At 50.5% G+C, this 18,440-nt stretch overlaps 1 protein-coding gene across 2 annotated transcripts in view; it reads right to left on the bottom strand.

Moving 5' to 3' along the window:
* LDLRAP1 (low density lipoprotein receptor adaptor protein 1) overlaps positions 1–18,440 on the bottom strand; it is a 41,986-nt gene that overhangs the window by 16,621 nt on the left and 6,925 nt on the right. For both annotated transcript variants that reach the window (XM_030539152.1, XM_030539151.1), the window contains exons 2-4: positions 11,571–11,713; positions 6,409–6,521; positions 1,514–1,628 (exon numbers count right to left, since the gene is read on the bottom strand). In XM_030539152.1, the coding sequence (XP_030395012.1) occupies positions 1,514–1,628; positions 6,409–6,521; positions 11,571–11,713 (371 nt within the window). The remainder of the gene's footprint in view (positions 1–1,513; positions 1,629–6,408; positions 6,522–11,570; positions 11,714–18,440) is intronic.

Raw genomic sequence — 18,440 nt, 5'->3', positions numbered from 1 at the left:
CCCCCCATTTCCCAGCACACACACTCTAAGCCCAGCCCCCCTCGACTCATTCACATCTCCATTTCAAGGTCTCTCTGGCACATCAGTCCCTGCCTCCCCATTGTGTGAGCGGAGGAGATCTAATCACTCTCTACACCCACTCACAGCTTATGCCCAGTGACCCATTTCTCTCTCTTGCCAACTCTTAAGTGCTGGGCCTTGGCCCACGCTGTCCCAGCTCAGAAGAGCTCCCCCCTTGTGTGATACATTGAGCCGGTGGGGGGGGAGGGAGGGAGAGAAACCAAACAAAAAAACCCCCAACTATTCCGCTCAGAACAAAAGCGGGTGGCTATTCCCCAGCTCTGGCTATTCTCCTTAGTAAGTGTTACGCTCTCGTGTTTCACGCCGTGCGTCACTTACAGCGCGATGGTGCTAAATTTGCCATCAAGTATATTAACAAACATATCATGGGCTTCCATAGCGAGAGAGAGAGAGAGAGAGCTCTTCAAAAGTGAGCCACAAAGCTGGGGGGAAAGTTGAGGTGAAGCAGGAGCAGGGAAAACACAAACACACAAACACACAAACACACACACACACACACACACACACACACACACACACACACACACACACACACACACACACACACACCACTCTCCTTTTTAAAATTCTTTCCCACCCATGGAAGAATCCGGTATTCTGGCTGCAATGGTCACCTCACCAAACACTTACTGCAGCCATGGGGAACTAGGGACAATGCAGAAATGATGCTGCCTGGCATTTCATTAAGCGAGGAAGTGCCAAGAGAATTTCGGCAGGCAGGAGGGGTTGGAGACAGTTTAGCAAATGCTACTCTTCTCCCTCCCTTTAAGATAAAGGCCCCCTTCCGACCTGGCCTGATTATTAGAAGCTTCAATTCTGCTTATCTTTAAGCATGCGACCAAGTCTCATTGACTTCAGTCAGGCTAAACACACTGAAGTATTCATGGGATCAGGGCCTTCAAGTAAATTTTCAGGCTCAACTGTCATTTTTTACTCTGCATTTTGCCTCTTTAATAGGGGAGACTCACTTCTGAAAAAGGGAGATGGGTCCTCCCCTCATGGGGGCATGCAGCCTAGTGGTTAGACTAGCTGAGATCATGGCGCTCCCATAGGAAACAGATGAAGCTGCGGGTTCTCAGCACCTCAAAGTCAAACCCAGCAAGGAATTTAGAAGTTCCTCCCAACATCAGCACCAAAGCGACATAATAGATTAGATCTGCCCCTCCCACCAGCATGTATGCAGGTTGATTTAGCCTCACTACATCCTACGATATGCTCGGGCTGTACTGTGCTTCCAGAGACGCAGTGCGGCCGACAGCCCCGAGCCATGTCTGCAAGCATAGAGACGCCAATACCTACAGGCACAGCAATTTGCCAGATCAGGCCCTTCGATCAGTAAGCAAGGTCCCTGCCTCGAGGAGCTTATGAAGACTGAACCCTGCCCACCGCTCTGGTAACAGCCGTACCGACCCGCGCCCTCCTTTCTACTGACCAGTTTCCGTTTGGGGCAGAGGAAAGCGTGACACTCCAGGTTCTCGTTGTGCTGGCTCTGAGCAATGTAGGCAAACACTTTATCGTGGCTCTTGTCTGCAGTGCAGTAAGAGATCCTGAAAGTCAGAGCGAGGGACAGTTAGACACTTGACTTATAGCAGGGTGGGGAGGACACCAGCTCGCGCACTGAACTCCGACCTAGCAGGCTGAAGGTCAGATTCAGCATGGCAGACACAGAGGGAACATGAATACCATCACGTTCTAAGAGGCCCTGCTTGGAGACTGTGGAAACTCTTGGCCTGAATGAAGACAAGCCCCATTTTAGGCTTCAGAACCACAACTGTGAAGGCAGCAAAGCGGGACAGAAGGGAAGCAGAGCCAGACACCGAATGATGCATTTGGCCGGGTTACAGCCTCTGAATGGGAGCCTTTACCTGTCCTCAAGGGAAAGAAGCTATTTGCCTGGGTTTTGTGACGTGCTAGTTTTTGATCTGGGCAAGAGACACTTTGCAGTGAGGACAATCTCATGGACATTCTCTTCTCAGCAAGGAGAGAGCCCAAGTTGTTCCAGCATCAGAAATTACTCCAGAAGCTCCCCTGTGTGCGCTTCAGTTAGAGAGAGAAGCAGACGTCGGGGACCAGGAAAGTCTGTCTGAAAGGATGAGCCTCAAACTCCAGGAGATCGGCTCTAGCAGCTGCAGACATCCTTGAACTCAGTGGGCCATGGGGAATTCACTCAGCCTGCGGTTTGAGGGACATTCTCTCTGAGGGGCTGCTTTCGCCTGAGCCGGGCAGGCAGCACTTTGCATTTCTGCACAAGGTTTTGGCCAGCAAGCAGGGTGCCCTTTGACCAGGCACTGGCCAGGTGAGCAGACTAGAAATGTGCCTGTGCAGATTCTGGGGGGCAGGATCCTCAGAATTTGGAGCGTTTCCTTCCCACCACTACCCCGCCCGCCCGCCCCCTGTGCCGATATTCACACAGGAATTGGCTACTCCCGTCTTACGTCAGTGAGTGCTCCTGCGGCGCGTGGCAGCTGAGTCACTGAAAAGCACTGCAAGGGGCACATACAACTGTCAGTAATTTAATCTAGCAGACCACTGAGGATGTGCCCTCCCCACAAGACAGGTTCTAAGGAAATCCTGAAGAGGATTAGAGGAAGAAAGGTGGGCCCGTGGTTAATCGTCTCACGGCACCAGATTCTCCATTCAGACCTCACTCGCACGACTGTCCTCTAAGAAGGGGCAAGTGCATCTCATTTCCCAGACAGACTTAAAAAGCCACAGTCAAGATTTATTTACACTTTCATTTCATTTCTTTTCGTGCATCAGGTCACTGTTGCTCATTGGCCTAAATTTTGCCTTGCCAAGCGGTGTCATACTCTGTATGAGGCACTTCAGGTTTATTCCCCTCCATCATTTGCTTTCAGAGCAGCCAAGTCGGCCTTTCTGAAAACTGCAGCAAAACCTCATGGGTGCGTGTGTCTCTCTCTCTCTCACACACACACACACACACACACACACACACACACACACACACACACACACCCTGCTTCATAGCAACCCCCACTGTTCACCCCCATGTACAATCATCATTCGTTTTCAACTGCAGGGTCATCACACCAGCCTCTGAAGTTAATCGGTTTTGTAACTGGAAGGCAACTCACCACACATAAAGGGGCGAGTCTGACCACCACCTACAGCATCACAGGGGCTGCGTTTTAAGCTGCAGCGAGTCCGGTAGGATGCCTGCCTGAGCAGAGTCATGAAGAGATTACAGTTTCTGCCAGTGATGTCTGAGTTTGCCTGATAAAAGTTCCAGGTTTGAGGGGGAGTGCTCCAGAGACCACAGCTGTCGGTTCGAGCATGACCCGGCACATGGTGGGAGAAATTACTTTGGGCAATAAAAGAAAGCTTGCAAGAGAAAATTAAATTAATGCACATCAACCCTCCCTCCTTTAGGGAAAGTTATTCCTTCAACCAAAGTGGTGGTGTTTTACAGAACTGCCTTTGATGTTGTCAGCTGCCTTAAGACACACAGACTTCAGTCAACTCAGAGCAAACCTTTGTATAAACATGGACCGGAAGGGACAGATTCACCGTTCCCTGTTCCAGTATCCAAGTTGAATTCAAGGCAGCAGCTAATTCTTTAGATCTCAGGTCTGCACTCACTTGTTTCCCCACCTCTTGCCCTCCCCCACAGCATAGTTCCACTGATTTCAGTAGACCAGGATTAATCTGGAGTGATTTAAGAGAGCAGAATTGGATGCCAGGTCTGCAGCTGTTAACTTTGAATTGTGAGGGGGCCTATTGGGAGAGAAGATCGCAGAAGGAATTCCACTCTCATGCATTTTAACAGGATCTTATTTATCCAGTTGACTGTGTAGAGCAAGGAAGGTCAATGGTTTTGTCAGTGATCCAAAGGCCTCCTATGAACTGACCACTAGGCAATGCAAAATGCCACTACCCTGTATTTCAGTATAGGCCGGGGGGAGGAGACGTACAATAATACTCCAAGGCAGGGGAGGATGGAAGGAGGCATGGAACACAGGAGTCATTGGACTGGATCATACCTGGATCCATCTACTCTAGTACCCAGTCTGACTGCGACCACACCAGATGCTCAGAGGAAGGTGTAAGAACCCCACAGTAGGCAAGTATGGGAAAATCTGCCCCCTCTCCTCCCCGCCACATTAGATTATAACAACAGAAGGGACCATTGTGATCATCTAGTCTGATCTCCTGCACAACAGGCTGTACAGCTTTGCTGACTTAATTCCTCATCCCAGTCTTTAGCATTGCCGACTGGGTCAGGCCCTGAATCTAAGCCATAGTAGGAGTGGGAGAGGGGAAAGAGAGTTAGAGCAGATCCCTTTGAAGCAGGAAGATCCAGCTGGCTAAGTACATCAGCATCGCTAGATGGAACTTTAAAGGGGCTGCATTTAACCACGGAGCCGGATTAACGCCTGGGAAATCTCCTGCCATTCCCTGCTTATCAGCCTCCTGCTGTAGCTGGACCACTGGTTTTAACCTTGGAACCACTTTTGACACCTAAAGTCGGAAGTCTGAGGCCTGTTAAGCTGCCTTAAATGTAGTCTGCCTCTTGCCCGCTTCAGAGCGAGTTTGGGCTCCCGGGAGGAGCTGAGCTGTTGATTTTGGCTTCCAACGTTCTCTAGCCACACCACAGCAGCCTGCCCACCTCGGTGTGTCTCAGCCCGTGCTGGTCTCTCTAGGGTAAAGAGGAGAGTTCAGCCTCCAGGCTCCATTCAGTGGTTGACCTCTTGTCAGGGAGGCTGAGAGCCCATTAGGGCAGGGACTGAATGTGCTTTCCCTGCCTACCACAATGAGGCGCCGATCCCACCTGGAATCTCTGGGGACTACGCAGTCAAGGGGATGAGTCGTTACTGGGACTTGGGCTCAAATGAAGGAAAGAAAGTATTTGCAGAGGGTCAGGCAGAGCCTGGAGAGGAGACCGGGCTGTGTAAGTCGCCACCCTCCATTCCCGGGCGGATTGTCCCCCTTTTCCACACAGGAGACCCAGCTGAAATCTGATGCTAACCGCTTCTGACCGCTGCCGTTTGTCAGAGCTCACTGCACAACACTGAAGCGATCGCTTCGGGCGGGCCAGAACCAATGGGCATCTCAAACATTCCAACCCTCCTCTCCAGGAGGCGCTTCCGTTACCTTTTCCCAGTCTCAGGCGCTCTTGGCCCTGCGGTACTCACGTGCGTCTGATTCCACAACACTATCAGACACCCCGTGGATGGGGCGCATTCTACAGTCGGGGTCACCAATCTAAATGAACTGCGTGCTTTGTCATTTGCAGAGTTTTCCCTTATCCTTCCCCCTTTCTTGGCTCCGTTTATTGCACTAGACAGACAGTTTCCCTTTGGATTCTCATGGAGGCTAGTGTTCACTCATTCCCTTCTTCCCGTGTAGCCTCGGCTTTCGATCTTTGCTTTCGAGAACAGATTCGTAAAGATGTGGTCAGCCTCCAGTACAGGTGAAGACTGGAGCCTGACACAGCCTCTCTCCCTAACCTCGCATCAGACTATGGGCTGTGAAGCCAGGGCTAATACTCCCATCAGTTCGAATAGGAACAGGTTTGGGCTCTATGCATTTACACCAGGGGTGGGCAAACATTTTGGCCCAAGGGCCGCATCTGGGTCTGGAAATTGTATGGCGGGCCATGAATGCTCACGGAATTGGGGGTTGGGGTGTAGGAGGGGCTGAGGACTTCGACTGGAAATGTGGGCTCCGGGGTGGGGCCAGACATGAGGAGTTCAGGGTGTGGGAGGGGGCTCCGGGCTGGGGTGTGGAGGTGGGGTGAGGGCTCTGGGGTGGGACTGGAGATGAGGGTTTGGGGTTCAGGAGGGTGCTCCGGGCTGGGACCAAGGGGTTTGGAGGGCAGGAGGGGGATCAGGGCTGGGGCAGGGGGTGAGGGTGTGGGCATGGGAGGGGGTCGGGGGTGCCGTCTTCAGGCAGCGCTTACCTCAAGCACCTCCCAGAAGCAGCAGCATATCCCCCCTCCGGCTCCTAAGCAGAGATGCAGCCAAGCAGCTCTGTGTGCTACCCCGTCCGCAGGCGCTGCCCCTGCATCTCCCATTGGCCGTGGGTCCCTGCCAATGAGAGCTGCGGGGGTGGAGCTTAGGTTGGGAGCAGCATGTGGAGCTCCTTGGCTGCCCCTACATGTAGGAGCCGGGGGGGGGAGGGGGGGGGAGTGCCGCTGCTTTCAGGAACCGCACAAAGCCACAGTACGCACAGTGGGGCAAGCCCCCAACCCCGCTCCCCAGCGGGAGCTTGAGGGCCGGATTAAAATGTCTGAAGGGCCGGACGCAGCCCCCGGGCTGTAGTTTTCCCACCCCTGCTTTACATGCTGAAGTGTCTCCAATAACATACCTGTATATTGAGATATTTTCTATCAATTCGTTAGTTCCGCTGTCATTTAGGATAATCCCTCTGGGAGATACCTTCAGGGTAACTTTCTGCAGTTTCTTGCCACGTGCTTTAGCCTTTGGAAGGGAAAAGCAAATAGATTTACAGGTATTTAGCATGGTTACATCCAAAGTTATATCATGGTGGCCAATTACTCACTCCAGATGTGCACTATTTAATAGACAAATTAATGGCACTTGTTACTATCAGAGACTGAATTTACTACTAGATACAATAAGCCCTTCATAGAATCATAGAATATCAGGGTTGGAAGGGACCTTAGGAGCTATTTAGTTCAACCCCCTGCTCAAAGCAGGACCAATTCCCAACTAAATCATCCCAGCCAGGGCTTTGTCAAGCCTGACCTTAAAAACCTCTAAGGAAGGAGATTCCACCACCTCCCTAGGTAACCCATTCCAGTGCTTCACCGCCCTCCTAGTGAAATAGCGTTTCCTAATATCCAACCTAAACCTCCCCCACTGCAACTTGAGACCATTACTCCTTGTTCTGTCATCTGCTACCACTGAGAACAGTCTAGATCCATCCTCTTTGGAACCCCCTTTCAGGTAGTTGAAAGTCACAATCAAATCACCCCTCATTCTTCTCTTCTGCACACTAAATAATCCCAGTTCCCTCAGCCTCTCCTGATAAGTCATGTGCTCCAGCCCCCTAATCATTTTTGTGGCCTTCGGCTGGACTCTTTCCACTTTTTCCACATCCTTCTTGTAGTGTGGGGCCCAACCTAAACACAATACTCCAGATGAGGCCTCACCAATGTCAAATAAAGGGGAATGATCATGTCCCTCTATCTGCTGGCAATGCCTCTACTTATAAAGCCCAAAATGCCATTAGCCTTCTTGGCAACAAGGACACACTGCTGACTCATATCCAGCTTCTCATCCACTGTAAACCCTAGGTCCTTTTCTGCAGAACTGCTTCCTAGCCATTCAGTCCCTAGTCTGTGCATGGGATTCTTCCGTCCTAAGTGCAGGACTCTGCACTTGTCCTTGTTGAAACCTCATCAGGTTTCTTTTGGCCCAATCCTCTAATTTGTCTGGGTCCCTCTGTGTCCTATCCCTACCCTCCAGCGTACCTACCACTTCTCCCAGTTTAGTGTCATCTGCAAACTTGCTGAGGGTGCAATTCACACCATCCTCCAGATCATTAAATGAAGATGTTGAACAAAACCAGCCCCAGGACCGACCCTTAGGGCACTCTGCTTGATACCGGCTGCCAACTAGACATGGAACCATTGATCACTACCCATTGAGCCTGATGAACAAGCCAGCTTTCTATCCACCTTATAGTCCATTCATCCAGCCCATACTCCTTTAACTTGCTGGCAAGAATACAGTGGGAAACTGTACCAAAAGCTTTGCTAAAGTCAAGGAATATTAAAATGGTACCTTTGCTGAAGCACCGCTTTACGCTGATACTACGCATATACCCACCCATGCTTTGATACTGTGCCCACAGTTCCTGAGGGACTTTACTGTACTGATTACAGTGTCTGAAGACTACATGACCGACATGGGTGTAGTCTTGGCAGAGACCCACTGGGCTCCTGCAGAATTTGCCAAGTTCTGCAGAGGTTTCGTTTTTAGTCTGACATCCAAGGAAATGCTAGAGCTCTCAGGTTACACATTAGCCAGCAAGAGAGGGGTGACATGCAATGGAGTTAGACTAAGTTTTGTCTGAACAGGGCTATCTTCTGGTGGCAGTAATTACACCACACCTGTAATTAGCCATTATCTTCTGTTCAAGCTGCCTTAGGTAATCCCATAAAAGGAATAGTTTATTGAAAGCCCGATCCTCAAGTTACTGAGGAGAGTCAGTGGATATGTGGCCTGAAAAAAGACAGGATCAAGCCCATTTCAGAGTGCACCTTATTGAAAAAGGAAGTGAAAGCTTTGAGATCCTCCACCTACTGCACTGGGATTTGCACTCAGACACTAGTGAGTAACTCTACCTTGCTGTCCTACAGACGACTGAAATCAGGGCTTGCTTACAGCCTCTGCAGCGTCTAGTTCGACTTCGCTGTTCACTGGCTTGTGAGGGCTGACAAGGCATATCAGATTTAAGGAAGCAGCATAGCGACAAGACAGCTACAGCTCAGGAGCCATTGCTCAAGCTGGCAGACGCTATTCCAGAAGTGGCCTTCAGTATTCCACAGCACAGCCAATCCCAGGCATTCCCCATTCCTAGTCAGGCTGCTGCCCATCCCCCAAAATCATGATTTTAAAACATACATTTCATTGATTACTGGTCTGAGTCTCTAGGGCACACTGTGGTCCCATTTTCAAGCTCTTCTCTGCTAACCCAAGGTCTAGAAATGTTCACTAGGAAGAGTAAGCACAGTCTCAAATAATCACATGACTCCAGGAGCTGGGGCTTTAATGCCATCATGTACTACAAGAGTTGGCATCAGCAAGCTCCAGTCCACCATCTCCCTGCTTCTTCTAACAAAGGAATGATGCTTACCTCCTCCCAAATTTGTGGGCCAGCCCAGTGCATGTGGCACTTGTATACTCCAGATACTGCAGGAGTGGGCCCTTTGCCAGCTGCTGCTTTGCGGGCCAGCCAGACTGCTCCTGCAGAGTACTAGCTTGGCCACAATGGAGTCCAGACAGAGGAAGTCTGCTATTGCAACACTAGATTTGCCACACAGTTTGTTTCCCACGTCTTTACTCAGCATTAGAGGGACGAATGGCTGGACACTAGACACAACAGGCTTGGACATCAAAGAGCAATGGACTGTTGCCAAAACCACCTCTCACCACCTCTCCAGGCCTGAATTTTAACTGCCCTTCAAGACAGTCCATTAAGTTCACAGCGGCCAGCAGAGGATAAAAAGCATTAGATTGGCCACAGGCTACATTCAGCCAACTGCAGCTCAGGGAAGAGAACCTCAGTTCTCCCACTGACTACAGGTTGGGGCATCTCCCCACCGGCCAGGAAAGTCATCAGACCGGCACCACTTCAAAGTGCCGACAGCAACGCAGCAGGTTCCAGGCCCTCACACCCCAGCACTGTCCCTCGGTTAAGAGCCTCAAGGAGAGTTTTAAGAGCAGCAGCCATGTTAGTCTGTATCCGCAAAAAGAACAGGAGTACTTGAGTTGTACTTACAAGGAGACTTCTTTGGGTGCACACCCAGAGTCCTCTAGCCAAAGGCATGAGCTTCCACCCACCACAGCAATGATCACGCAAGATCCCGGACACAGCACAACTAGCAACCCAAGAGTTAGTAGGCACCCAAGTGAGACAGATGAAAGTCAGTTTCACTGAGACAGACAACTTCACAGTACTTTGTAAGCAGACATTTTTGCAAGAGCCATGCACTATTGGGAGAAGCCAGAGATCCTGGAGCAGAGAAGGGAGCAGTGCCCTCCCCAAAGCTTCAAGAGGGGAAAGGCCCCACTCCCCAGTCTCTGCCACGAGGTACACGGCCAGTTGCAATACAGGTTTAGCAACACTCCCATGAGCTTTAGGGCCAGATGCTCAGCTGGTGCAAATTTGCTTCACTTTACTAAAGTCTGCAAAGCCCATAACGCTAGCAGAGGCTTTGCCCCTAGGTTTTCATGCAGGGCTCAGCGGCTGCAGGAGTCATAATCCATCCCAGAATTCAGAGTGGGGGGGAGGAGGGAGGAATTTGTTAATATCTCTCATTTCCCAGGAGCCATATCCCCTCCCCTGCCTATTTCACCTCCCTTGAAGTTCAGCCCATGTCAGGAAGATACTACTCACTGCCTGAAGCATTTGGCCACCATGTTTGGTTTTATGCGGATTAACCATGCGACCGAATCTTTGCCTCATTCCATTTTATAAGTGTCTAAAGACGCATTAATCTGCTGTAGCACGACTGGTGAATAAGGATGCACTCCTAAGTAAGTTGCGGTGTTAAATAGTTAACAATTGGTAGCTGTACTGCGCTGGTGAAATTAAAGAAGTATCAGTCAGTTGCACGGGAGACTAATTGCCTTTTCAGTGGCCAGAAAAGGGCTGTATGGATTGTGCTGGTCCCTTCCAATCCACCTCTGGATTGTAAAGCTCAGAGAAGCCCATTCAACCAGGGATGCTAGAACCAGAGAGGCTGGAGGGGTGGCAGCACCCCCTGGCTTGAAGCGTTTCCAATCACACACAGGGTTTACAGTTTGGTTCAATGGCTTTCAGCAGCCGCCCCCCCAAAAAAACTGTTCCAGTGCCACTGCATCTAACACAGCCATATGGGGACTGGGAATTCCCCTACCAGAAGTCCACTAACCCACCTCTGGGGAGACAGTGTTTGACATGAAGAGTATATAGGCTGCTTTTAGAGTGGCTGCACCATTAAGTAGTCAAGATTTGGCAACATTTACCTTAGCAAGGTACCTACAATACTAGAGTCTCTCCCTGAGGTATCTACTGACAACCCTGAAGTTTTCCTAGAACAGCGTGTGACAGCCGTGATTAAGGGTTAACCATAGCGACAAACACAGCCATCATCATTCAAGGCCTTTTCTTCCTATAAGGAGGACCCAGTACGCCCATGTGAGAGAGTTCTGGCTAGACTGGACAAAGCACTAGGGCTACCGTTCTCAAACGGTGGGTCGGGACCCCAAAGTAGGTGGTAACCCTGTTTTAATGGGGTTGCCGGGGCTGGAGTTACACTTGCTGGGGGCTGAAGCCAGAAGTCTGAGCCCCACTGCCCAGGGCTGAAGCCCTCAAGCTTTGGCTTCACTCCTTCCCCTGCGGTGGGGGGCGGGTCCCAGGCTTTGGATTTGGCCCCCCCCCCACCTGGGGCACAGGGGGTCAGTCTTTAGTCCCCCTTCCCAGGGTCGTATAGTAATTTTAAGGGGGTCACAGTGCAATGAAGTTTGAGAACCCCTGCACTAGAGAGAGATCATATACTATGTTTTATTTCACCTAAACCCCACAGTCCTTCTGGGTGCCCCATCATCTCCTGGCTTCTTACGCAAAACCCCGGGAAAGGGGTGCGCATAGGAAGCATTTACGCCTAGGACAAGTGTTCAAGAATCATTTGCTTCGACACCAGGAAGAGAAGCGTCTGCATTGTTTGGTTTTGCAGAGAGTTGCAGGGATCCCCTTTGTTAGGAGTTAGAGTCACTTAGAACCCTGATGACACTCACCATGGCTACAATTCTTTTGACAGCAGCTGCTGAGAGGTCTTCTCCTTTGGGATGTTCCACCAATGTCATGCCCATGTACTTTAGGTTGAAGAGCATCCCCTCCAGTAGAGTCTCTCTGGTGTCGGTCCAATTTTCTGGTAGCTCTGAGGAATAGCAAAGATCTTTAGTCTCAAGTGTACTAGGACTGGAGAAGTGATTTCATTAAGCATGAAAATGCTGCAAGGTGATGCGGGCAGCTGGCTCATCTGCATCTCACATACTTTTGCCCAGGTGTCAGAGGGGGCCACAGAATGCTGCTACACAACTGTCATGGCTTGGAGGTATTTGAGAGAGTGCCAGCTACCGAAAGTACTTCAGTGATCATCTCTCCTACTGCCCCATCACTGTGGTATCGCTGCACAAGACATATTTTAGCATTATTCAGGTAGGACAATGCTACTCTGCCCTCAGTGAAGACTTCAGAGAAACCCAGCTTGAAGGGAGATATCCAGGCCAGGAAGAAAGACTCCCAAGGCCAGTGCATGACCTCAGTGGAGAGAGACTCAGCCTGATCTCCCACTGAAGGGAGAAGACAAGACCCTACAGCTCATCTGGTTTTGCCTCACGCAGTTCAGCAAATGAGCGGCAACAGCCCCACAATAGAACCAGGGATATTTTTTGGAGCAGGATGCTCAGCAATATGGCCATGAACACCCATCCTCTGCAGGGGGAAAAAAAAAAAAGTCACCCCTGCCCAATTTGCCTCCTTTAAGCACTGTCCTGTGGCCAAATCCTCAGGCACTGGATCAAAGGTTCCTCATGAGAGCCAGGTTGTTAGGAGTAAGTTTATTTAAAGCCACCCCTTCCCCCCACACACACCCCCATTTGCTGCAGCTGGTGATCAAGCCAGAGGAGTGTGCCAGGCGGTGAAGTCACCAGAGAGGACTAACTAGCACATACAATTCTGCAGCCATCCCAATGGATCACACCTTCCCTGTGTGCTCCTGAACAAAGCTCCTTTAGGACCAGCCAATCCCCTATAATTAACTGCTAAATGGATTATGAATTAGCAAAAGTTGTGCCAGTGCCAATGTTACCTTACAAGTCTCTGGAGTCATGCGGCTTTTAACAGCACAAGCCAAGAAAAAGCCCATCGAGGTGTTTCAGTCCAAACACACACCCACGGCCAGACTTAAAACGGGGTTACTCTGCTTACTGCTGCCCCCATCCTCAGGGCAGACGAGCAGGGGGGAGAGGAGGCACAAGTTAGAGTCATGTGAGCGACTGTCCAAAGGGAGAGTATGCGGATGGTAATAACTGAGCTGAACTTATCTCACCCCCAATGAGAACACGAGAGAGAGCGTACTTCTGCATCCGATACTGATGGGAAAGGATTGTTCTCTGCACTCACTTATCTCCTGTTTCGCCAGCCCAGCCCATAGCCCAGTGGCTCTCTACCTTTCCAGACCACTGTACCCCTTACAGGAGGTCTTGCATTCCTCCCGCTCCCCACAAGTTTCACCTCACTTAAAACTACTGGCTTATAAAATCAGACATAAAAATACAGAAGTGTCCCAGCACGCTATTACTGAGAACTTGCTGACTCATTTTTATCACATATTATAAAATACATCAATCGGAATATAAATATTGTACTTACATCTCAGTCACTGTCTGTAGGAAATTTTAGTTTGTATTGACTTTGCCAGGGCTTTTTTAATGTTGCCTGCTGGAAAACTAGGCAAATATTTAGATGAGTTGGGGTACCCCCTAGAACAGAGGTGGGCAAACTATGGCCCGCGGGCCACAGCAGGCCCAGAAGACTGTCCTGCCAGGCCTTTGAGCTCCTGGCTGGGGAGCTTAGCCCCCGGTCCCTCCCCTACAGGAGTGCGCAGCTACACCCCCCCGCGGGCTGAGCTCTGGGCAAGGCTGCGCACTCCTGCAGGGCAGTGTGTCTGGCTCCAGCCGGTCTGCTCTGAGTGGCATGGTAAGGGGGTGAGGGGGTTGGAAAAGGGGCAGGGGGACCCAGGGCGCACTCAGGGGACAGGGAGCAGGAGGCAGTTGGGTGGGGTGGAGGTTCTTGGGGGAGAGGGTGGGGGGCTTGGATAAGCAGGGGAATCCCAGGGGCTTGACAGGGGTCAGGGATAGGGGTCGGGGCAGTCAGGGAGCAGTCAGGTAGGCTAGGGGGTGAGGGGTCCCAGGAGGGGGCAGTCAGGGGACAAGGAGCAGGGAGAGTTGGATGGGTTGAAGGGTTCTGAGGGGGGCAGTCAAGGGCCGGGAAGTGGGAGGGGAGGATAGGGGCAGGGGCCAGGCTGTTTGGGAAGGCACAGCCTTCCCTACCTGGCTCTCCATACCGTTTTGCAGCCCCGATGTGGCCCTTGGGCCAAAAAGTTGCCCACCCCGGCCCTAGAAGATCTCTGTGTATCCCCAGGGGTACACGCACCCCTGGCTGAGAACCACTGCTTAGCCTGCAAGAAGAATTGCTTCCTTACCCATGAAGCGCAGGGCCCAAGGAATGCACATTCTCAGGCAGGCCAGTACAGCTCACCCTGCGGCTAGTGTGAAGAACCTCCTGAAAACCCGCCAGGCAGCTCCCAAGGTGAACAGGAACTGCTCTGCAGCAGTCCCTTCTGCGCACACTGGCTATTCCTATGGAGCTGGACTAACTGATGTCAGTCAGAGTGAACCCCCCTCCACGATGCACGCTTTATTGAGCTCTGCTAGGCACGGGAACGGAGACAGGAAGCCTGCACAATAGCATTTAAACATTCCAGGCCAGATCCTCCGCTGGGGTTAATCCACACAGCGGTTATAAACTGGTGCAACTCCATTGGACTCAATGGAGCTACACAAGCAGAGGATCCAACCCCGTTTTGAAAGAGCAGCTAGAGATTGTGTCAATATAGCAATCATGTACATGTCTTAGCAGCAGACAGACCAGAATAGAGGCTCGTGCAGGCTATTGTTTGACGCCAATCTGAACAGATCAGGTTTTGTCGTCTCCCAAAAGGCCTCACATGGCTTCCTCCCCCAGGCACAGAACATCTCTAGTGGCAAGATAATTGTACGAGACTTCTCCAGTTTCCTACTGCTGTGCAAGGTAGGGGACCCCTGATGAGCGAGTGGGTAGGATCAATCACAGCACAGAAACACCAATTCATCACCCCTGTAGCTAGTGATTTTAGAAGAGGCATATTGTGGCACTGAAGAGGGGGAGCAGGACTGGAACGGAGACCTGGATGCTAAAGGAGAAGTGTTGGCACTTCAGTCGTACCAAGATTAAATGCATCTAGTTCAGGGGTCGGCAACCTTTCAGAAGTGGTGTGCCGAGTCTTCATTTATTCACTCTAATTGAAGGTTTCACGTGCCAGTAATACATTTTAACAGTTTTAGAAGGCCTCTTTCTATAATATAAAACTAAACTATTGTTGTATGTAAAGTAAATAAGGTTTTTAAAATGTTTAAGAAGCTTCATTTAAAATTAAATTAAAACGCAGAGCCCCCCAGAGCGGTGACCAGGCCCTGACCAGTGTGAGTGCCACTGAAAAATCAGCTGGAGAGCCGCCTTTGGCATGCGTGCCATAGGTTGCCTACCCCAATCTAATTCATCAGTGTCCAAGACCCGCACTAGAATTCATCAGAGCCTCAGGGACAGAACTCAGAGCCTCTTGCTCAGGGCAGGCCCCTGCTACCAGAAGTAAAGGAGATTCCTCTTCCAGCAACACTAGACTAAGTCAAGCAATTGTATTTCACACCAGTAAGGGCAGTGGTGCACTTATCCTACCTAACCAGTTCATTCCTACTGGACCGAATGGGGGCCAGCTCTGGTGCACACATTTAATTTTTCACAAGGCTTTACTTATAACTAGAGACACGGTCTCTGCCCTGCAGAGAAATTCCCAGGGAAGCTGCTAGGAGCATGGGAGGCTGTTTTCACTCCTATATATGGAAGGCACGAAAGAGGGCACCAAAGGATGGGGGCTATTGCATGGCTGTTCTGGCAGAAGAGATAGCTCTTGTCCTATCCCCACTGGAGTGAGTGGCCGCATGCTGGCAAGGAGGCATTTACAGCACACTGCAGAGGCTTAATGCATGGATCTCACTGTGGGAGAAGGAAGCCAGTGAAGAAAGGTTAGTGGTTGTGCTATTGCGTAGCAGGGGCCCATGTTACGCTTTCAAATCATCGCCCAGGGAATGATGCCCGGGGCCTTCTGCCTTTTCTACCTCATCTAGCGGCAGAGGCAGCAGCATTAACCAGCCTCCAAACCTCTAAGGGTCTGGTGCTCATTTCAGAGACACCAATGATCCTTCTCTAGGAAAGTTACATTAAAGGTCCGACTGCTTCTTCCACCACCATCCAGCTACTGCAGCGCCGTCAGATCAGCCGTGCTGAGACGGGTGTGGAGGGTGCTCTGTGCATGGTAGCTGTCCACAGGTGGCACAACACCATCACCCACCTTCTCAGCAAGTAGTATTGTTTAGCAAAGGTGTCTTGGGTGCTAGTCTCCCCCACATCCACCCGTTCTCAAACTGCATCAAATCCCCATGCTCCCTTTCCCAGTAGTGGCAGCTGCAATAAAAGTCTTCACGACAGTCCAGCCCCCATGGGGCCCATTGCAAGTTCTCCAAGTGAGCTTTGCTCCCCTCAGATGCAAATGAGCATCTGGCAGCGTGCAGGTACAGGCCAACCATGCTAGCAGGCAGAGCACGCTAGGGGCATGTCACCACTCACTCCTGGTGGCAGCTCATCAAATACATACACCACACGCTCAAACAGTGCAGGTACAGACAGCGTAGCTAGCAGGACTCTGCTTAGGAGACTCGGATATAGACACCCAAACCCTGTGGGTATGTATGTTATGTGGCTCTCTATGTGCCGGAGCCAAAGCCCCCTGTCAAGAGTTGCACACCACAGAGTAGATACAGCCTCTTTTCATTGCGGTGTCTAGCTCCACACATGCAACATAGATGTACTGTATGGATCAGGACAGAGCAATCCCCGGCCACGCCTCCAGTGCTTTAGGACGGCAGGGTCACAAGGCCACAACCTCACCTCTCCACCACCACCCCCTGGGCTGAGCAGAGCTGCAGGTGCTCTCCACAGCAGGAAATTCCCCGGCGGCCTCCGCTCTGCGCACACGCTTTTACAGAGAACACCGCCATGTAATTCCAGAGGATGACTTCACCCTGATGGGAGCGGTTACCCTGGAGACTCACACATCACGAAGCACGGCTCATTCAGGGCTCCGACTGGTTGTGGAGCCAGGGGCAGTTTCATGGTGCAGATTAACCTGGAGGGGTGGAGGCTGCAAGCTCTGTAAAGCGCTTTGAAATCTATGCTCCACATCAGCAGTAGTCAATTGGCAGACTGCGGGCCAAAGCCAGACCTCCAGGCGCTTTTGAATGGATCCCAAAATCTTTTTATTCACTTATTTTCTCTGGAATCTGGACCCTGACCAAAAATTTGGACCTTGACAAAAAAAGAATTGACTTCCCTTGCACTACACTGACAAGATCTGTTCTGCAGTGCACTGGAAGGGCTATAGCAGAATCAGATCATTAGAATTTAGGGTTTTGTTGATTTCAATATGAAAGTGAATAGACATTCATTTCTGGGGATAATGAATCAGCTATCAAACAAGTGTGTAGTTCCATCTCTGGAGCAGTTAGAGGGAACACTGGCTTCTGGCACCCCGGGATGAACACAAAGTGATCAAAAACAACGAGGAGTCCTCGCGGTACCTTAGAAACTAACAAATGTATTTGGGCATAAGCTTCCGTGGGCTAGAACTCACTTCATCAGATCAGGGAACACAACAGTGCTAATACTGACATAATTTGGTTTCAGAGAAACACCCCCGTTGAAATAGAAGATGTTTCAGGCTGTCTGAAGATTCAAATGTAAAATCACTCATTTGTTTACATATGAATAGTAGGATGGTCAATCACAGTTAACATGCAATTAACTCAAAAAAAATGAATCAGGATTAATTGCAGTTTTAATCGCACTGTTAAACAGACTACCAATTGAAATGATTAAATATTTTGGATTTTTTTCTACATTTTCATATATACTGTATATATATGAAAATGTAGAAATGTATATATGACACGCCATGTAGGAATCCTCATTTTCCGGAGAACAGGGCATCCCCCTTCTGCATCAGCAAGCAAGCAAGGAGAAGGCAGCAAATAGAGATTCTACCCGAGTCTGTCCTACTCCGTGTTTCAAGGGGCTGGTCTACACTACGGGGGAAAATCGATCTTAGATACGCAACTTCAGCTACGTGAATAACGTAGCTGAAGTCGAAGTATCTAAGATCGAATTACTCACCGTCCTCACGGCGTGGGATCGATGTCCGCGGCTCCCCGTTGATTCTGCAACTCCGTTCGGGTTGGTGGAGTTCCGGAATCGATATAAGCGCGTTCGGGGATCGATATATCGTGTCTAGATGAGACGCGATATATCGATCCCCGAGCAATCGATTGCTACCTGCCGATACGGCAGGTAGTGAAGACGTAGCCAAGGTTTGCCGAGCGTTGGCAGCAGCCACTGACTGTGATACAGCACGTCAAGACTCGCCATTTCGGGGAGGACATACAAATCCATCTGAGCTGGACAAATCCTTACTTTGGCAGCGGTTTTGCTTTGCAAGGAGATGCACAGAAGCCATCAGCTGTGGCCAGAACAGGTGAGCAGACTGTAAAGACTACGGCTCCATTGGTGATATATTGTACCGCCTCCTGCATTCCTCCAGATTTTGGAACTTCAATGACAAGCCAGGGAGGTTTTGGATCTGACCTACCAGCCGTGCTTTGGTAAGCAGCAGGAATCATGTCATCCCTGCACTGTGCCCATCTGCTTTGCCCTGATGAGCAGATGGATAACGC

This window comes from Gopherus evgoodei, chromosome 20 (genome assembly GCF_007399415.2).
Source record: "Gopherus evgoodei ecotype Sinaloan lineage chromosome 20, rGopEvg1_v1.p, whole genome shotgun sequence".
NCBI lineage: Eukaryota > Metazoa > Chordata > Testudines > Testudinidae > Gopherus > Gopherus evgoodei.
Note: the sequence above shows the minus strand (reverse complement) of the source record. Positions and strands in the feature narration are given on the sequence as shown.